The following is a 22120-nucleotide window of genomic DNA, read 5'->3' on the forward strand; positions in this document are numbered from 1 at the left end:
CACTGAACTGTGAAAGCACCAATTCCACCATTTTAGATGTTCCAGCATTCCTTCTGTCACAAGTAGCTCTGACAATAGTCGCAAGACCGTTTAACCATTTTAACGGCCAATTCAACAAAAAATAACTGAAAATTGTTAAATATGCCAAGTCCTCTCATGGTTTTGGCTGCCACTGTACATTTTAATGGCAAAAATGACCATTTGGCTTTAGAAAGTTCATAAAACGACATTATGATCAGAAGACAAACAGTTCCTGGCTGTAATTTTAGTCTTGCTATGAGTGATTTATTTTAGTGAACCAAATCAAAAGATTATAGTTCTTCTGAATTGTCCTCATTTCAAAAAAATAATTTGTGTGAATCATCACAATAGGGGGGGTCTGCAGCTGGCATGTTTATCTTTTACCTTTGCTGTGCACCATCTCGTGCACAATGGCAATCATAAAAGACGTGTGACTCCTTGGATGAAAGCTATTATTTTCATTTTTTGCCGTTCTTTAACGTTTCCCCCACATGCACGCGCTGACTTTGAGGAGCTGAGCAATCGATTCTTTATGGTAAATGCAGCCGCATTTTTTTTACTCTGTTTGGGCGGATGAGACGGGAACTTGTTGAGCGACGGCTCTAGAACTCCGAGCTGTATGTCAGCCCCAGGAAGGTGTACGTTGAGGCGGACGAGACCAACGGCCCTAATTGCTGCAGTTGCTAGATTTACAACCAGTAATGACAAACACTTACACCGTTTATGTCAGTGTAATGTTTAATAAGCGCGGCATAAACACGGAGGTGAACCCTAAGCCGAATCTTATAGAGTTTTATTTTATGACGCTATTGTGGTTTTTTGTTTTTGTTTTGTATGTTGTTGTTTTTACTTATAACCTCCCCCCGTGTTTTTAACAGAAACAGCATCGCTGCATCTGCGGTGTGTACCTTCAATCTCAGTGCCATATCGCAGGTTTTTAAGGGGCCCTTCAAGTACCAGGAGAACTCCCGCTCGGCCTGGCTGCCGTACCCCAACCCCAACCCTGATTTCCAGGTAAGGACACCCTCTCAGAGTAAATTACAATTTTGGTCTGATAGAATGGCAAAAGACTGCAATTCCAAAAGAAAACCTCTGAGTTATAGGAAAGAATTTGTGTTGATGACAAGAAAATCCTTTAAAAGTAAATTCATTTTCATACTTAGTTATACAAATTATTGATTTTTATTATTATTTGATTGTTTGTTTTTCTCCCTTTCTGATTGGTCACTAAATATTTATTATTTTTCACAAATGATTAATTAAAAAATGTAAAATCTTTAACCTTTTCTGAAAAATAATGACATCAGACGGTAACAACAGCTTTGTGAACTGGTGAAGTTTATAGTTGGAGAAAAACCCAAGTAAAGGATAAAGATGGACAAATGAATGGATGGGTAGATGCAGGGATGGATCAGTGTACGCAGGGGATGAATGGATGGGTGGGTTAATGAATGAATGGATGCAGGGATTGATGGATGGATGGTTGCAGAGATGCAGGGATGGATGAGTGGATGGATGATGGATTGATGCAGGGATGGATGGATGTATGGATGGGTGGGTGAATGCAGGGGTAGATGGATGATGCAGGGATGGATGGGTGAATGCAGGGATGGATTGACTCGTGCATCTTTTGACGAACCCTCCCTTTAAAACTGAGGCGTCTCAGACAGGACCCACAGGTTAAATCCACCGGACGATGTGATGAAATGTTTCATGTCCTGATAGATAAACGTGTTCTTTCTGATGAGCCCTCCTCAGAGTCCCAGTTAGCTCTTCAGTCTCATTATTCCCCCTCTCGCCCTCAATCACCGGCTTTATCCTCGTGAACACACACATTACGAGTGCTCGTTATAAAATCCGCTGATTTCTACGATGAGACAATAATTCTTTGAGGACGTTTTGTGGCCTTGCTCGCTGAACCACAGCCCGTGCTAATAAACTCTCCTTGTTTTTCACAAGTGCCACTTAAACGTAAAAAGCGGCTAATGTGCGGAGGGGAAATCCGAGCAGAGCCGCACCACCTTATCCCGCCATTTAGGTGTTGCTTTGTGCCGGTGACACGGAGCAAATATTTTATTAGTCAGAGTGTCTCTCAGTTGTCACAGGCTTAGTGGATAGCGAAGCAGCTAATCCGCGTAGCTTCTCTTCAAAGGGATTGAACTCCCTGGCTGCCGCTGGATGGCACACGTCTTTCTTTCATGTTCCATTCTTAGGCCCTCAATCACGTTCCTGTCGAGCAGACAAACGCAGGATTGTTTGGTGGTATCTAGCCGGGCGATAGCCATCATTCACTTTAACAAAAAAAGAAATCAGAGATTGACCGGAGATATACCATTCATTGTAAGAAGATGCATCCTATATCAGCGCCTATACACCACCAGGAACCAGGAAATGGTTTCTTTCCCATTTAAGCTCGACACAATAGCGGCTCCTCGCCACTGGACCGATGTGCGCTTTATCTGGGTTTCGGTGACATCTTCATCAAGCATTTGTCAATACGGGAGGATTACATTTACGAGCGCAGGATTTATAGCTTCTTTTTTATATTTTTTTATTTTTTTACACACACACGCACTCGTCTCCCCTGCACAGAGGCAGCAGCGGCGAAATCCATCCGCCGCGCGTATTTACTGTACACAAATACAAATAGAGGGTAGCGGCTTGCTGCCAAATAGTAATAATTACCAGTGCAGACTCATCACTCAACAGACACGCTGATCATTGATTGAGAGATTTATTCCCCATGTGCACGGATCCCCCCCTCCCATTTATTTTAGCGCCATGGATTGATCCGGGCGGAGTTATTCAGGCTGAAAGTGATGTGCTGTTGGAAACTAATACCATTCTATAGATCTTCTATCACACTGTAAAAAAAAATAAATTAAAACGTTTACTGTCCCAGTGTCATGTTGGGTTAAACTCTGAATTCCGAAGTTTTTCTCCGGTCGACGGTTAGCCAGATCTGATTAAAGGGATCCATCAGACGGAGCCTGTTTTTAGCAGAACCCAATTTGGCAGAGGCTGTCCTGTGATAGGAGTGTTTGTCAGCAGCCCTCATCATCCTGGCAGAGCTGATGATGATGAGCGGGGGAACGTCTGAGTGTTCGATGGGGCCTCGGCCAAACGGCGCTTCGTCCCTCACCTTGCCGGGTGAATCGCCGCATTCATCTCTTGGCGAGTTTGCGCGTGTTTCGGACCCCCACCCGCTGGAATCCACGCTTTGCTTACCACCGTGCAGAGTGTTTGTGTACACGCGCCCACCACAAGGACAAACCATAGACATATGTAAACACACAACCTACATGAACGCTGCTGCATCCTTTGGGTCTTTAACTTGCCGCCGCCTAGTGAACTGTTGCCCATTTCCGGGAAGCCCGCTCCCATCTGTCAGCGGAGGGAAGGCCAAGAGCTGATTTGTGTAAAATGTCCGCATCACTGCCGATTTTTTAGCAAGTCAGCAGGGGCTAAGGTCCGACCCCACCTGCCAGAGAGAGCTGACAACAAATTAAAGCCCACATCATTGTCTTGTTTCTGCGGCAGATGTGCTCTGTTAGACGAGCTTGAGTGGGAAATTTGTTCTCTGAGAGCAACGCACATACTTGAGCTTAAAGCATCCAACCCTTCTTTAACTGGTTCATTCTGCCTGCATAGAAGAAGACAAAAAAAGGCACGATGTTATGAGGAATGAAAATAGTCCCTGTCCAGGGAATTCTCGTAGCATTTCATGGAAAAACTGCCCCAACACAACATTTTCTCTAGTACAAGAAAATCTAAGCCCGTATTTGTCTGTCCTGAAAACAGTAATAAAGGGGCAGCTATCAGTGGCAGACTACAGTGTCATGATTTACTTTAGCGCAGATATCTTAATAGAAATAAGTGCAAAGTAAATACATCATAACGGATTGCTACAGACTTAATAATGCATTGTGATTGAATTGAATAAAGTTTTTAAATTTGGAGCATTAAAAGAAAGATAAATGTATGAGTCATCAGCATAAAGAGGTAATTTTATTGAACTTTCAGTAACAAATGTTCCCTGGATTATTAAAAAAAATAAATAAATACTGTCAATTATGCTCAGGCGAGAGTCTCCAATCAGCCTGTCTGAACTTCAAGATCTGGTTGCCATCTGTGCTACCAGCGACCACATTTGTTTGTGCATAATTTCAAAAATAGAAAGATGTTATTCTAAAGACTGGAACGTAAACACATTAGAATGATGGGAAGATGAAAATGAAAAACAATCAGCATGTTAATGAAACCCATTAAGGACATAAATGCATATGAGGACGCTTGTAATGAGAGACGGCTGTGTACTTCAAATCAAGACATCGATTTTAAGGTCATATTCAGTTAATAATTCAGTCATCTATCTTCTCACTCACACGCTCTGCTTTGATTTATCTGCTCGCCCTCTTCGTCCCCCACAGTGTGGAACCATCGACTCAGGCTCCTACGTGAACCTGACTGAGAGGAACCTGCAGGATGCCCAGAAGTTTCTGCTCATGCACGAGGTGGTCCAGCCAGTGGACCCCGTCCCCTACTTCATGGAGGATGGCGTGCGCTTCACTCATGTGGCCGTGGATGTGGTGCAGGGAAAAGACGTGCTGTTTCACATCATATTCCTCGCTACAGGTACATTCTTACTGCCAAGTTCCTTTTTCTGCATTATTGATTTGTCTGTGCAGGGAAATGTACCGATGATGCATTTTTTATAGTCAGGGGTGTTGAATTATGGGTATGATAATCCTTCACCCTTTAGGGGATGGTAAAATAGACTGGCGATTTGTGAGGCCCTGTGCCCTCTAATTAGAATGAAATTAATTCTGCAAGGCAAACGAATGGAGCTGGATTTAAATCTGACCAATGAGAAGAAGACCAGAGCCACATTTATCCTTCAACATCGATGTTTGTGTTCTAATGAAATAACAGAAAATACTTTGGAAAATAAAACAGGGGGGAAAAAAGGGTAATCATAAATATGCAACACATTTTCATGATTGTAATGCACTTTCAGCTCTGAGAACAAAATGCTAACAAAAAACTGCAATTTGATAGATCGGTGCTTTGAAGCAACATCAAAGCCGAGCTGGAATGTTCTGATCATGTTTTTTAGCTCCATATGTCTGACACATGCATACATATAAAACCTATGAAAGCAGCAAGAGATCTTAGGAACCATTAGGGATGGAGCAGCCAAAGAGAAGAAATATGGGTTATTGATAACAGACTTTATTGCTCCGTGCAGTCCCTGTCTGAACTGCACAGCGGTGCTGCCAGTTTATCAGCAGACAGTTTGATCAGGCTGGTGTGACAAGTGATGCTGATAGAGTCAGAAAACTCCCACATGAATGTGTTAGCGTTCGCCGTCTGTTATGTAACGGTGTGGATTACGACAGTACGGGCCAAGAAGAGTCCGCGGCCCCTTTCCTTCCGCTAATGTACCGTAAGGCCGCTGAGAAATGTCAATGCTATCTTCCTGCTGTAAAGTTGGTGTTATTTTAAGAATTCACACACCCCCTGCTCCAGTTTATCGGCTCCACACTCCCTCTTGTTTGCACGCCACTGTGATCAATGTAGCGCCGAACTGGAGCCGTCCAGTGCTGAAAGTTCCCCAGACAATAAGCAGACGCTAATGAAAACATCTGAAACGCTGCCAAATCCACTGAGCAATCCAGTCACATCCTGTTATTAACAGCTGAATGCTCTTTAATGAGCGGCTATCGAACCGAGAACTGAAACGTTCACGCAGGGTTGCAAAGGTGTTGAGTCCTCCATTCCATGGGATTCGGGTTTTTTTATTTCTCTTTTGTCTTTTTGAATTTCAATAAAACTTATTTAAAATACGTTTTTAAAAAGGGCTTTTTGTGGTTCATAGTTCATAGCAGTTCTGTTTTTGAACTTTCAGCTACGTATTTGCTAATTGCCATCATGACTGGTATCATTTACAAAAGGGTGCAGACATAAAGCTACAATCATGAAATGATAAGGTTTATATTTCTGTTACTGTGTTCTGATGAAACAGGTTTATTCATTTATTTCTGCTATAGCAAAAATTTATTAGAGGTTAAAGTACCGTAATCTCATAGGGAAGTTTGGAGACCGTCCTATCATAAAGAAAAAACATCAATAAAGTATATCCGATTCACAGCCAATTACTAATGTATTACTGAGCAGATAAATAAATGTATTTTCCAAATCTACTTGTGGCCAAACCAGAAGTTTTACCTTCCACACTTTGGAACTCTCAATTAGCATTTCACCTTTCCTATTTTGGGATTATTTTGCACATTTTATTTCTTCACCCTGGGGGCTGGTTAGTGCATTATAAATGCTGTTTGTTTTGGTTGTCTGGGGAAAAAAGTCCCACAGTCCCACATCTTCATGGCTTGGCACCGAGCATATTAAATAAAGGTCAGGGAGCTTTTGGAATGAGTAACCTTTCCGCACTGTCAAAACTACAAAATGGCTTCTCCTCTCTGGTTTGTTCCTTTAACAGGAAGTAGGCTGGTCCACCACGCGTGTCCTGTTGATGAACAAATTCCCTTCCGTGTCTTGTTTTGATGGCATGGCAAAGCTCGCGACGGCGGCTGCCATCGGTCGGCCTGACTGTTATTTTAGGAGCAAGTCCAGTGTGTGTAGCTGATGCTAGTTCGCTAGGCTAATACATATGGATGTATTGTTTTATTGTTTTCTCCTGTTCCCACTCCTCCATTCTTCCCCCTTCCACCCCCTTCGCCATTTCTCGTACAAACAAAATGCCCTCCGTCCTCCCATTGATTCACACTCTTCCATCCACCTGCTCCTTCCCTTCCAGATTATGGCACTATCCGGAAGGTGCTGTCCCCCCTCAATCATTCCACCGGGAGCTGCCTGTTGGAGGAGATTGAGCTCTTCCCGCCCAGGAAGCGGCAGCCCATCCGGAGCGTGCTCATCCTGCACAGCAGAAGCGAGCTGTACGTGGGCGTGAGGGACCAAGTCATCAAGATCCCGCTGAAGAGATGCAGCTACCACAAGAGCCGGGAGTGAGAGCGCACACACATGCACACAACCACAGAATAAATCTCAATCTCAAGTGTCAAAAACAAACATGTGCACAAAGTTGTTAAACTCACGCTTTTATCAGAAAAAGCCAGGCCTGTGCTTTCGTCAGGGGTGTGTGTTGAGATTTAAAAGCCTGTAAATCAGCTTTCACCGAGGCCACTGGTGCCTGCAGATGCCCTCTGTCTCCTCGCATGGACGTCCCCCCCATCCCCCGGCCAATGCTGAGCAGAGTCGTTTCTGCCGTGCACGTTTGAGGCCATGTGATTATGGTGACCTCCATCTGCATGTACGTTAGCTGTCCGTTGACACCGTTTTGTTCACGTTAAGTTTTTTAAAGGGTGACAAAGAATTAAAGGATTTTTTAAAATGTCCCATGAAAACCTCAGTGCAGCTTATTGGATCCACCTCTGATGCTTCTCTGAGGCTTAGCTAAAATATTAGAACCCTTGTTCTGCTTCTCTGCCTCATGAAAGACAGGTACCAGCTTGTGTCGCCTCAGCTTTTTATTAGCCAACCCAGATGCTACGTCAACCTTTCATATGGATGGATGCGAAGGATGGGCTTTCACGTTTCACTGTCATGGAACAATCCAGGTCATATTTGGTTGGGGACGCGTCACACAGCTCCGGGCTCACTGATAAGTCATTGCACATGAAACGGGACCATCAGGCTTTTTTCCACGCAACCTGGAGAAGATGCAGCAGAGACAGATGCAGAGATCGAGCTAAATGCAAGGACAGGAAGTGACCAACGTCTATAGTCACAAATATGAACAGCGTATTTTATTTTTTAACCTCGTTCCTTACCTGCAATTTCTCTCCTTTCGTCTGCCAAAGGCTCTGTGACAACCTTATCTCTCCCATTTCATCCTTTGCATCCTTGGCACCAACTTTCTCCACGTTTTCCTCCTTTTTAATCTGCATGATTCCCGATGACCTGTCACAGCACAGGGGTGCCTGTATTCTTATAAAAGTGAACCTGATTTGTCCCTGCAGAGCCTGTGTTGGAGCCAGAGACCCATACTGTGGTTGGGACCTGCTGTTGAAGAAATGCACCACCCTGGAAGAGAGTGTCAGAATGAGCCAGTGGGAGCAGAGTATCACCAAATGCCCTGTGAGCTGCTGTCTTGTGAACTTGTCTTCCTTTTATCTTTGCTTGAGCCTCTAATTTGAAATCCAGTATAGAAAATATCCTTCCTTCTAATCGAATTGATCCCATCTCAGCTGAAACTCACTGGAATTCTCACTTAATGGGAGTTACACACACACCACCTCAATTACTCACCTCTGACTGCTTATTCATTAGCACAACAGCGCGTCTGTTCACTTTAGCATTCGCTGTCTTCGTGAGTGGTATTAGCAGGCGACAAGCCGATCAATTTCAGCAAAAGCTCGGCTTTATTTCTCGCCCTGCTCCTCGGACATCATTTTTAAACCAGTCACAGAGGGCAGCGTGATCCTCTGTGCATATTACAAGCAGAAATATTTGGCCAAGCACCACCTACGCCTCTTGTCAGTGAAGCACGGGCAGACACTCACACACTAATGAATTTAAAAAATATTTACAGACACCTGCAGTCATGCATGCATGCTATTATTATTACATTAAAAATTTGCCAGGTCATCACTGCATGCAGTCCAAATGATAATTATTAATTCGGAGGGGTTCAAGCCAGGATGTGCTCGCTTCATACTGGTCATACTAGGTCTGAACCATTTAGGATGACCTTGATTTTGGGGAGAAATGGGGGCGGGGTCTCTGGTAAAGCTGGTCAAAGGACCTGTAAAACAGAACAGAATACCTGTTGTGTATTCTCGCTCAGGCGTGGGATGTGATGCTGCTGCTAGCTCTGCTGTATTAGCAGGAGCTAGCAATGTCCTCTAGAATGGGCAGGGAGCAGTCAAGGATCCGTTATCCACTTTAAACTGTTGTTTCACCTCCAGCTTTTTCATAAGAGTAAAATTCCATCGTTCCAGTATCGGATTTCATCACCATTCCCACATTCTATAGGTAAATCAGACATTTCAACCTCATGGTCATGCAACTGTAGATGTGTGCAGCGTCCATTCGGCTGGTTGAGATAGTAAATATTCTCTTTTTCAATGCAAATTATGAATCACCTCTTTAAATATAGCAATCACCATACTGTGTATAACTTGGAGCAAATGCTCATGGCAGATTATAAAGTTTACCTGGAATGATGGAGGAAGCGCAGGCAAGTGATCCCTATAGGTGCAAACTGAGTGCAGTTATAAATAAGAGCAAAGCAGATATTATGTCCACACTACTCTGAAAGGCAGCTCGTATCTGCACAAATGCTCTGGACATCAGTTGTAGTTCACCGCCTCTGCGATTTCATTTTGTTTTGCTCTGGATAGTTTATTTATGCTGTCACTTTTACTTGCTCACTTCAGCCCTTTAGAATGTTGTCTATGCACGCCGTTTGTTTCGCCCGCGGTTCTGGATTCTCATCATATCTCCCTCATGTTTACCACGCCTTTTTTCGCCTTTCAGATGCGCCGAAGGTTAGGCGATCCAGTTATTTTTCACACCTATTTGGGGGAAATTGATTTCCACGTCCATTTGCCGCCATAGCTTTGAGCCTGCGCTTCCAGGGAAATGTATTCCCAAGAGCATCAGACTAATGTGGTGGCCAATTTCCCAGAAAAGCCATTACTCTAAAGTGCTTTTATTTCCATTGTGAACAGATCCGAAATGTGACCGTGGATGGAGCTTTTGGAGCCTGGTCTGGCTGGTCGGCCTGCAGCCATAACGACGGCGGTAGCACCGGTTCCTGTCTGTGTCGGACACGTGCCTGTGATAGCCCCGCCCCTCAGTGCGGTGGCCAACAGTGCCAGGGTATTAACGTGGAGGTAGCCAACTGCTCCAGGTTAGTTGCTATGGTTACCAATTATGAATATTCAGTTGACGGTTTCTCACTTCGACAGACGTCTGATCGCATATTCACATAAAAGTGTTGATTAGGCTGAGTTACCGTTGATTTGATAAAATTATCAAATGTGACACATATTTTAAAATTAACTGAGATACCACTGTGGTTCCTTCCTTTTTATGAGTTATGCTGTTTCTCAATTTTCTTTCTATTATATTTTGTATGATTACCGTAATTTCTGGACTACAGAGCGCACCTGATTAAAAGCCGCATAATCTAATTTTAGAAAGAAAATCAATTTTGTACTTATACAAGCCGCACCGGATTTTAAGCCGCAGGTATCCCGTGTAGTAATATGAAAAATTAAATCGAAAACATTCAGTTCCGGTGTATGTTTTTATTACCGTAAGAGACGAGTCACTGACGAGTGACAAACAGACAGGTAAGAAACAACAGCCACTCTTTTCACTTGTATGTTTATACAGAGACCATAAATCCAATTTTCATTACGTCAGTATTTTTTAACTTTTCTTTTAATTTAATCCACTTAGCAACATAAATATATTGTACCGGTAAATGCTTTTTTTTCCTAAAGGTGTCTGTAATGCAGCTACCTTGAAATATACGTTTGTATCAGCTACACACAAATTACGTTGTTTATGCTTTTTTACTCAAACAATGAACAATCTAAAACTCCCCGATGGCCCACCTCTAAAATCTTCTATTTTCATTGCGGTGGCGATTGCTTTTGCATCCAGTCAGATTTGTACTGCGGAAACACCGCGGCCGCCTGCTCTCTGTGTGTTGACCCAGTCTTCCAGAACGTTTTCAAGCTCGGGCCACCTGCGTTGTTTACATCTAAAAGCTTTTCTCATCTTTTTGCTTTGGATCAGTTCTTCAGGCAGGCGTCTCCACCTTCTCGCCATTGATTACCGTAATGTATGCCAAGATTACGTGCGTCAGCTCGATTTCCTTCTTCAACCACCAGAGTGATTGTTTTTAACTTAAAAGCTGCATCATATGCTTTTCTTCGAGTATTTTCTATGTTGATGAGGGTTAGTAAAAATGACTGATTCACTATAGTTGTGATAGTGCGCCACAAAAAAAAACATAAATAAGCCGCACCGTAGAATAAGCCGCAGTGTTTAAAGTGTAGGGAAAAAGTAGTGGCTTATAGTCCGGAAATTACGGTAATACATTTTTCACCTGAATGTCAATTTTATATATTAAAATGATGTTTAATTCCCATTATCAATAATTAGGCAGGCAGCACACCAGAGCATGCGTGGACCCTTCTGTCCTTCGTCTGTCACGCTAATGATGAGTAATGGCTCTGTTTATCGGGGTTTACATTCAGACTTTCACATAAAGGATCAAACGCACTTTCTGAAAGTTGCTTCTCAATCTCAATCAATCAGTCTTTATATAGCGTCTTTTACAATCAAAATTGTTTCTAGGCGCTTTACAGAATCCCAGGGCATGACCCCCAACAAGCAACAGAGGCAAGGTTAAACTCTTCTTTAACAGGAAGAAACCTTGAGCAGGACCAGGCTCATATAGGAGGACCCTCCTGGGTATGGGTAGAGAGAGGAGAAGGGTAGGGGTACAGGTAGAGGAGAGACTAGGCAGAGATCAATGAAATACATTAATTATATTAACTATAATAAACTGATGGTAGAATTGAGTGGGTCAGTAGGTCAGCATACAACTATGAAGGCGGTGATACCTGTAGATGGATACGGGTGGGGGGGGGGGCAGAAAAACTACACAAGAAATAACATCACTGATCTACTTGGTGAGGAGGAGAGGAGAGGAAAGGAAAGGAGAGGCAGCCATGGTTCTGGTTCCCCTTTTTGTTTTAATTAAACACAATAAAAATTGTTTCTTCTCTGCAGGAATGGAGCCTGGACTCCTTGGACTTCCTGGTCTCCCTGCAGCACCAGCTGTGGCATCGGCTTCCAAGTCCGCCAGCGCTCCTGCAGCAACCCGACCCCGCGCCACGGTGGACGAGTGTGCGTGGGCCAGAACCGCGAGGAGAGGTAGAACCCCTCACTCTTGATATTTTCCTACAAACACAGCAGACATGCCCTTTGTACTTGTATGCATGCGATTCCATCACTTCCATTTTGACGTACAACACCTCATCCCGGCCACACCCAACCTCCACTTTTGTCTAATGGTGGCAGCCAATTAAAGCAAGCGCCTGTTCTTGGCTAATTATCTGGTTTTCACAGACACAGATGGAGCCCTCAGTTCTGGGGCTTCACAGGCTTTAGTATTGCATAATCACCTTGATGTCAGTGTGCTTTCTGGGTGATTTACAGCATAGGAAAAAAAACAAGTAAAAGAGACATAAAAAGCAGCCCAGATAAAAAATAATGTCAATGCTGTTGCTAACTTTGTTGCCAAATTAATTCTATTACAATGTTAGGTGCCTTTCTGACTATTCTCAAGTCCTCTTTAATAGAAACTGGTGTTTCCCACTGAACTGAAGCAGTCTGGAAGGCACCGTGCTGAGGTTTTTATTTCAAATCCCACCATGAATGAGAAAGAGAAGGCAAATAAATAGTTCAGAGGTTTCACTTAGTCAGCCCTCAAGGCTGAACCTCTATTTCACCGCCATCTCCATTTTTATTTTTTATTTTTTGCACTTTTCAATACCTCACCCCCTCCTGTAATCCCCCACCTTCCCATGATGCTCCAGAGCCTCTTTTCTGGCAAAGGAGAATATGAATTGGCTGCCATGGTCCACTTTCTCACATAAACCTACCAAAAAGGAGACCCAAAAATACTCTGGATGACATGCGAGGCCACAGAAGGCCATTTTCTACAATACCTCCCTGTTTTCTTTTTTCCTTTGTTTCATCTCTCCTCCCCGCATGCAGCTTTTCAAAACACCTTGGATCAGTTGGGGAGCAGTTCTGAGGGCAGGAGGATGGTCAGGGGGTGTGAGGAGTGGGAAGAAGAGTGAAGCAGAAGAAATTAAAGTATGGCGATGAGCTAGGATTTCACCGAGTGAGCCTAGGATAGAATTGAAGAGAGGATAGAATTGTCAGAACGTGCATGTGTGTGGTATTAACATCTAGATAAGTCAGATCTGATGCTGATCTGATTTACATGTTTTAGTACTTGCATACATAGTGATGTAAGGCTTCAACTTTCTGTTATTTTTAAAGCATCTGTTAAACATGGTGACACCCACGATATTAGCATTAGCAGGCGCCACACTGCAGCTGTCCCTCCTTTAAACTTCAGGATGAGAAACTGATGCGTGGGAGCAATAAACGGACGTGTATTGTGACACAAATTGAAGAGCAGTAACGATTTTGAAGTGTACACATTCATTAACTTACCTCAAGCTCTCTGAAGGGCTCACAATGTTTTTTTTAACCTTTTCTGGACTTTTTCTTGGCATTAGCACCAGACTCACCATTATTGACAGTTGGCCACACCTCTCTGGTAATGTCTAAACTCTGGCAGGGTCGTGATCTGTCGTGATGTTTGATTGTTTGCTGATAGATGCCTACTGCAAAATAATAGTTTTAGTTCTGTTGAAGCCTGATCCTTTTCTTTTGTCTTTGATTATTTGAAGCCTGTAAAGTTTTTTATGTACTTGTCCCCCTAATTAAATCCCATACACAGCAGCACAGTGGGCTTAAATCTGATTACGCTCGCTTTAATGAACCTTCTGTCGGTATTACCCTCAGCAAACTGAAATGGTCCACACTGCTTACACAGTCCACAGTGAGTAATTAGCAGCTTTTTTTGTCTCAGCACTGCAAGCCCGTATCTAAAGAACGAGGGATCAGTCTAAATACTGAGACTAAAGCCTCTGATTTGTCCAAACTGGGGAGGGAGCATCGACTTTGAAGGCCTAAATCTGTTTGGAATCGATCTTTTCAGCTTTTCATTGCACTGCAGGAATATATCGACTCGGCGCACCAGTTGTGATGCATGAATTGTATGTCTTCTTATTTCCTCAAGCTTCTGCGAGACCGCTCCTCACTCCCGCACGTGTTTCCCTTCATCCCGCTACAAGCGTGCAGATTAGGAACCGTGGAAGAGGAGCACTCTGCTTTAAGGATTTTTACAACCTCTGTTTACCAAATGTTCCTTTTGAGCTAGCTTTCGCAGCAGAGGAGCTTCTAGGACTTGTAGACTGGAATTACTCAGCCAGAATACCGGGAGGAGACACAAATCAAAGCTATTTTAGCACAAGTTTTCCCCAAGTGGCAGGTTGGTGATGTTGACCTTATTGACGTTACGATAAAAACATGCAATTGACTGACTTAATAGGTCCTGCCAGTGATTTACGCAACACATGTAAAGGTTTATAAAGTTCATAGATGACATGTGCTTGTGTGACACAGGAATGACACGTGTACAGAACTGTCCAACAGACACGTCTGCAGCAGCAACGGTCAGGTCCATACTGTCCCATGAGGCTCAGAGCCACATGCCAAAAATATGCTGGGGTTTGTTTAGAAATTTACGGGTGTTTTCAGACATCCCTGTCTTGTGGTAGGAACCCTTTGAAGCTACTTCAAGTCCTCGGAAAGGTCACAAAACCCTTTTTCCCAGCGCAGTTACCATTCTGCCAGTTAAAGAATCCGTTCCACTAAAGACAACCCAAAGACGGGCAAGATACACCTTAGAGCTTCTGTCATTTCGTTCTCGAGAGTGCAGCGCACGAGTCGGTAATGACAGTAAGCAGCACTTACCATTTTTTAATAAGAACATGTCAAATGATGCGAATGCCTCATCCGTTATGACACAATCACAGGAAGTATCCCAGCTTTTCTTTGACCTAAAACTTGCCCTTTAAACTTAAACCTTATGTTAAAATTAGATTGAGGGCGACTCGATTGTGTTTACACAACTTTGTCTCCTGTAATCAAATCAAATCAATCTTTATTTATATAGCGTCTTTTACAATCAAAATTGTTTCAAGATGCTTTCCAGAATCCCAGGGCCTAACCCCAGACAAGCAACAGTGGAAAGGAAAAACTCCCCTTTAACAGGAAGAAACCTTGAGCCTACTTAATTTTAAAAGTAGAGTGGAGTCAGCTTCCCGTGCCTGGACAGGGAGCTGGTTCCATAGCAGGGGGGCCTGGTAGCTAAATGCTCGGCCCCCCATTCTACTCCTGGAGACTCTGGGAACCACAACTAGACCAGCATTCTAAGAGCGGAGCGGTCTATTGGGCTGGTAAGGTGTCACTAGCCCTAACCCTAACCAGGTAGGATGGAGCTAGGCCTCTGAGGACCTTGTAGGTCAAAAGAAGGTTTTTAAAAATTATTCTAAATTTAACGGGCAGCCAATGAAGAGACGCCAGTACAGGAGTTATGTGATCGGGGGCTGCAGTATCAATTGTTGTTTCCTTCAGGTAATTTATTTCTGTATTTCTGACCTTGAAAAAAAATCAATTTCCAAAGTTTTTTATTCAGTCAGAAACAGAAATAAAAGTAGTAGAAATCATTGGTTTTTTAAGGTAACAAGAAGTTTCGGTGAAACTGGCTTTCAGTTTTAACATTTTTAGACTCCAGAGTTTTTTTGAATAATAGGCTCCTGGACCAGAAGTAATGTGGGTGGAAATAAAAACAGTATCTGATATTTGATTTATTTGAAACATAACACAAGGTAATAACTGGTTATTCTCTTTGAAAGCAAACAGAAACCTCGGCTTTTGAAACTCTTTGACATCTCTTCTCATGCCGCTCATTGGTCTGAAGCAGCATGACTGCTATTTAAATAGTTCATAAATAAATTCCCTTTTGTTCTTAAATTAAAAATAGATTGTCCAGAGATCACTCGAAGATTGGGCTGTTTCTAGTTATAGGCTCGTACAGGGGTATCAAACTCAATTGCACCTGGGGCCAAAACTCAAAGCACACTTTAGATTGCGGGCCGAACAGGATAAACATTTATTTAACACACTAAAAGTAAATGTTTTTGAACACGAATAGGAATAAAAACAGACAGGAATATTATTCTACAATAAAAAAAATGTAAACTTTATATAACTTACAATACTTTGCTCTATATAAATATATTTCTTGTCAAAATTATAAAGAGGTACAACTATGAACATGCTGGGAAAAAAAAACATAAGTAAATAACATAACATAAGTAAAAACAACATTTGCTTTGCTCATGGGCCATTTTTTAAACTTTAAAAAATATATTAATATCTTTAAATATTTCTGCTGTCCACAAAAATGTTCCTGTCAAAATCAAACAAATTCAAAATATGAGCATGGTCCAAAAACCCCAGGAAATATAAATAAAATTTTGCCTTCTAGCAAAAACCCACAAACCCGATCAGCAACTGTATTTCTACTCGGGCTTACATTTGCCAACATCTGCTTTTTGTCTGGACACAAGACGTCGTACACCTTCAGCATACAGTTCCTCAGAAACTCTCCCTCGGTAAATGGCCGGCCTGATCTGGTTAACTCTTCTGCCACTTCTCTTCATTTTGCATTTTCACTCTGGTGAAAAACATCTGCTGAGATTATTACGATTCTTCTTAACTCTTCTACTTTCTGTAGCGTCTGCTCTGCATTCAGTTTTTTCAGCTTGTCTTGATGTTTTGTTTCAAAGTTACTTCTTAGATTAAATTCCTTAATTACAGCTATATTAGCTCCACAAATAATACGGATTTACCGGCAGTGTTAAACATATACTCTGCCTCCCATCAGTTTTGAAAGGCTCTGTTTTCAGAATCAACTTTTCTTTTCACCATTGTTAAGGGCAAGGTTTGATGTTACAATAGGTTTGCAAGCATTAACATACGCTTGACTTGAATGACACGAGAATGTTCCCAGGTACGTAACCTATCAGGCAAGGCAGCTGTTGCGCTGCATTATGGGATCTGTAGTTTGTCTGTTATCAGCGCTTCATAACGCTGGGCCATTATTAACAATAATATTAGATAAATGTAAAATGATCTCGCGGGCCAGATATAATTGTATTACGGACCGGATATGGCCCGCGGGCCTTGAGTTTGACACATATAGGCTAGTAGAACTATTGTAGCCTGGACACCAGGTCACCATGACAACAGTTTTCTGATTGCTTTAAAACTAGTTAGAAAATCAAAGTGAATCCATTTTGAACCCCTGTCTACCTTCACAGGTACTGCAACGAGCACCTCCCCTGCCCTCCGCATGTTTACTGGTCAGCCTGGTCGGCATGGGAACGCTGCACAGTGGCTTGTGGAGGAGGCATCCAATCGCGTCGCAGAACCTGCGAGAATGGCGATGACTGTCCTGGGTGCGGTCAGGTATGTCACACGGTGACATCTTCTGAGTTCCTGAACAGTCGGCACATTTAACAGTCAGAACATTTAATGCCCCTAAATCCTCTGGCCATCGCAGAACCTGTCACCAATACCACACAGGCAGATGGTATTCACATTTCCCATGTGTGAGCAGGGATAATATCCACCACAGAGCTTTCCCCCAACGCTCGGATGATGCAAGGAAATGCTGAAATGTGTCCATTTGTCTTTGTGCTGCTGCTATTTTTTACACCAGCTTTTTCTCATGTCCCTCTACCAAATGGATTAAAGAATATAGGTCAGGGGCTTGTGGATGCAGGGTGGGCTTAAAATGCTGTAACATTGGAAAAAAATGAGCTACAGCCAAAGATTTGGAGATGCCGTTTGTTTAAATTCTGACAAATCTTGTTGTAGACAGTTAAAAAAAACTGATAAATGCTGATAAAGCAGCATTTAATAACCCAGATTACAGGCAGCAGAACACATCCCATCCCACAGGTTGTGTAATGGTCCATTGTGAAGCTCAATATTACTCTGCCAGCATTATGATCCATCCCACACATGCCCTCTCAACCTCAGGAGCATATATAATATCCTATAATTGCCCATTTCACATTAGTAAGTTTGGAACAGTTAAATAAAATGGCTGACCTTTCATTAAGTCACTATTAAGTACTCGCTCAGTAACTTTTGGTGGTGCGTGGGCCTCTGCGCGTGTTCATCTGGTAGCGGCTCTATTTTTGACACGGCACACCAAGGGGGTTTGAGGCATCATTGGAATGCAGCTCATTTACGACTGTGTTGCATCGTGGGTATTTTCGATATAACCGGAAAACCCCAGAAGTGGGAGTTGTCGCTGAGGATTCAGAGGCGTCTGCTGGGGGGGGGGGGGGGGGGGGGGGACGGTTTCGCTGTCATTACAAGGAGGCAACATTCTAGAATGACATGCTGACTCAGGGTCAGTGTCAAAGGTCAAGAGATCAACCTGTTAAAGCTCAGCGCAGCTCTGTCCCTTTCACCCAGGCTGTACAGCTGCTAGCTGATACTCCATTGGTGGTGTCAGCGTTCTGCCTGATTTGCTTTACTTGAATTCTCTTTTCACCCTCACTCTTTGAACACTGGGTACCTGGACCTAACTGGGGCCACCAGGGCTGTAATTACACACCACTTTCACAGGTATGGTCTCTGCTCCGCCGAGGACTCGGATTTCTACTGCTTTGGCAACTTGTGCTCCTTCAGATCAAGGTAGAATTTGCTGCCACTTAATGGCACAGGTGTTGGCTCATGAAGCACTTTACGCTCCTAGGTTGTAAAACACAACGCTGCGTGAGGTATAACTGCATTTGAAAGAGAATGATGCCTTCCTTTGATACTTAATTTGCATTCGGCGCTCAAAGAAAGAAAAATGCCGTCACAAAAAAGTTAAAAGAGTGATGTAGTTTGTTTTTTAATGTGCCATCTGTCAGCGTTTCCTTCCCCCAGATACATCTACATTTGACTTGACTACATTAAACACACCCACTCGCTTTTAATCAGACACACGCTTCTGTTGTCGCAGCTACTTTTTTAGGACCCGACACCCTGCTGAGACCGGATGTGACAATTGTCTCCAACGTGCACATATTGTGCACACGCTGTTCCATCGAGCTGTCAGGGCTGATGTCCCAGCATCCAGGCGTTGATCAACAGTGGCGAGCTTACATCTGCTTCGTGTTTCACACAAATGTCAGACACGAGGCCCCATGAGTAATACCAATACTTGAAACTTCATTTCAAAACCAGGCACATGTTGTTTGTCTGATTTCTTACTGATCGCTGAAGTGAATCAGATACAGAAGAAGTTCGGGACATTTCAGCTTTACCAAAAATTACTTTTGGATCTGAAGTAAATGTTGCTGTAGCTGTGATCCGAAAACAGAAGAGGTGATTTAGCTTTAAACGCTACCTAATGTCGTCCTGTGTGCCATCGCCCCAAGCATAGGCTTTACACATAGAAATATTTCGTCCCAAGGTGCTCAATGTCTCACTTTGCTGATGCGAGAAGACATTTGACTGCGACTTCATCAGCACTCCTGTGCATGTAGGCTGGAATCCCCCTGAGATGCTGGAGAGGCGGAGAATGAAGGGGAAGCCAGATTCTAGCAGGTTGACCTTGTGTTTAATCCCACCCCATCCTCCCCAACGTCGCACTCAATGTAAAAAACATGTCTTCGTATTGAAAAGTGATTTATCTAAGGTGCAGTCCTCTGAAAAGAAAGTTATGAGTAGTTGGACTCCACATGGTGTCACCTGCATGATGTTGTTCAGATGTGACTGCAGAGCTCATGAGCTAAAAAGATCTTCTCCAGAATGAACAATAAAGATCTACTGCTAATACATCAGGATTTACATTATTTTCTGTGCAGCAAATGCATAAAACTGGCCAAAGAAGGAGAAAGTAAATGTCATGAGTGTGCACAGCACAAGATTCATTGAACACCCATTTGAGTAAGAAGCCAGAAGCCTTCTGGATAGAAGGCGAAACGTCTTCAAGAGAAGAAACCCAGTCCAGTTGACATAGAAAACTACCTTGGATACAATGACCTGGATGATTGAGAATCTACACAGACATATTACTTAATGTGATTTGAAGGCTGAGCCCAAGGTGGCTCCCGCTGGGGTTGAGTGGCCCCATAAAAGCAGCACTTTCTCCAAACCAAAAATGTTAAGACAATTTTCATCTCTCTGAGAGTGGCAAATTTTAATTTCTCCTTTTATTTTGAGTAAATGAATCAGTCGTGCATTTTCAAATTGACGTTTCATATTAACAACACTTCACTCACTCAAGATCGACCACCATTAAACAGAGCAAAGGACTCAAATGCCTTGCTTCAATGCAGTCAAATACATTTGCTAATGTAAAAAAATTGCCAGTTTTGATAAAATTTGTGAAGTATTTTTACAACTTGTCTGCTAAGACCGTGCTGGTATTAGTGTTCATTCCTAGCTTCAGACTTGTCTCTGGTGTTTTATGTGCACTTCTCCCACTTCTAGAGATCAAAAAGGCCCATTATTTTCTACTAAATCTCAAAAAAATGAAGTAAATACGCTCCATCCAAACGTAATGATGTGCAGAGTTGCTTAATGGCACCAAAGCTCTTTTATTTATATGCGAAAAATCCTGCAGCACAGCCAGGCTGTCAAATGAAGTACCTGGCGTTTGTGTGGGTAGCCTGGCATGTGAACACACAGTGTTGTCATCATGGAATCAGATCGGTGAAAAGATAAGGGGGAGGATCAACTTCTCACAAGTGTGCCAGTCGAACTTTTCTGAGACGCCAAAGAGGGTTCTTCCATCACATCTGGACCGTTAAGGGAAGCCTCTGAGCTCTGCTCACCGGCCTCCATGTTTGCTCTCTCCCTCACAGACACGCACAGCAGGTCAGAGCAGAATGACTATAACGAGGGTGGAAAGCTCAAAGGGCCTGACTTCTTATTATTCACCTCCCACAGTTGGCCAGACAGCACAGAGAGTCTTTTGTACCTCCTCACAAACGCACCGTGGATTTCAATCTTCACACTCATCAGAATGGTCTGGTACTTCCCAGTCACACTCTCTGACACATGCACATACACATGTGCACACACATCCTCACATTTATATCTTTGTTGCCTTTTATTGACAATTGCATTGCCCAGATATTTAACTTAACCTTAACCATCCCCAACCATTGACCATCAGACAGTCCTTTGAAGTTGTAAAGCCCAGCAAAATTTCCCCACTCTGCAAACAGGACACCGCTTTAACGATTTTGGCACCCAGGGTAGCAACACTTTCAAAAAATAAGCAGGAGCCGTTTGCTAGTCGGAGGTGAGCCATCTGAATCCCTCCTTCATCCATACACATAGACATTCAGAATTGTATTATTAACGTCCATGCCGACCGTTGGCATGCAGTTGTAGAGAACATTAAGCGAAGCCACATTAAGCAAAGCCACATTAAGCGAAGCTACATTGCTGTTGGTCTCTGAGCAGATGTCTGTTAAAGCTATTGTAAAGCAACGCGCTCCTCTGTATTTACCCATCATGCATATCTACGCTCCCATGCAGCAATGGTGCCGAATAAGAGAGCTCATTTAAATAAATTCCTCCAAAACGAGCGAGCGAGTGAGCGAGTGAGTGAGCGAGTGAGCGAGTGAGTGAGCGAGTGAGCGAGTGAGTGAGTGAGTGAGCGAGTGAGTGAGTGAGTGAGTGAGTGAGTGAGTGAGTGAGTGAGTGAGTCCCCCCTGCTCCAGCTTTCTTCCTGTTTGTTCAGATGGAAAACTTTTTTTATTTCACATCTTCAGGTTCATTTTTAATGCATTATTCAAAAGGTCATAAAAACACCTCCCTGGAAGCGAGAAGATGGTTTTTGATTATTTCTGATTTTGTATTCAGCTGCATAACCAATATAAGAGACCAAAAAAGCAATAAACTGTCCACTGTCCCTCAACTTTATGGGTCTTTAACCTTCTCTCTCTATTTTTCATACCTTGGACCTATAGATTGTACAAAGCTAATGCTAACAAGCGCATGCGTATCCATGTGCCAGTATGTGCCTTTTTAACAGCGCTGCTCAGAGCGTTCAGCTATTTTTATTGGACTTTTTTCATAAATAAAGTAGAGCAGCGTTGGAGAAGGAACAAATTTTCTTAATTCAGCTGCAGTTTGCAGAGTGAGAATGTATCTACCCAAATCACAACTCCTCTTAGTGTATTCATGATATCTTTGAACATGAGCATGCCGTTTTTTTAAAAATAAATCTGTTTGAGGTAATAATTGGGCCATCACGATTGTCCCTCAGACCATAATTACGTTCATTCATCAAGCAAAACCTTCTGCTTTAAAAAGAGATTTCAAGGAT

General features: G+C 42.9%; 1 protein-coding gene across 10 annotated transcripts in view; it reads left to right on the top strand.

Annotated features, from left to right (window-relative positions):
- The window catches only part of sema5a (sema domain, seven thrombospondin repeats (type 1 and type 1-like), transmembrane domain (TM) and short cytoplasmic domain, (semaphorin) 5A), a 91955-nt gene that overhangs the window by 46786 nt on the left and 23049 nt on the right, over nucleotides 1-22120 (top strand). For all 10 annotated transcript variants that reach the window (XR_003889830.1, XR_003889829.1, XM_029842850.1 and 7 more), the window contains 7 exons: nucleotides 900-1035; nucleotides 4452-4656; nucleotides 6839-7046; nucleotides 8061-8178; nucleotides 9774-9955; nucleotides 11854-11997; nucleotides 17094-17241. Coding sequence is in view for 8 of the 10 variants with exons in the window: in XM_029842850.1 (XP_029698710.1) it covers nucleotides 900-1035; nucleotides 4452-4656; nucleotides 6839-7046; nucleotides 8061-8178; nucleotides 9774-9955; nucleotides 11854-11997; nucleotides 17094-17241 (1141 nt within the window). In the remaining 2 variants the exon portion in view is untranslated. The remainder of the gene's footprint in view (nucleotides 1-899; nucleotides 1036-4451; nucleotides 4657-6838; nucleotides 7047-8060; nucleotides 8179-9773; nucleotides 9956-11853; nucleotides 11998-17093; nucleotides 17242-22120) is intronic.

This window comes from Takifugu rubripes, chromosome 10 (assembly GCF_901000725.2).
Source record: "Takifugu rubripes chromosome 10, fTakRub1.2, whole genome shotgun sequence".
Lineage (NCBI taxonomy): Eukaryota > Metazoa > Chordata > Actinopteri > Tetraodontiformes > Tetraodontidae > Takifugu > Takifugu rubripes.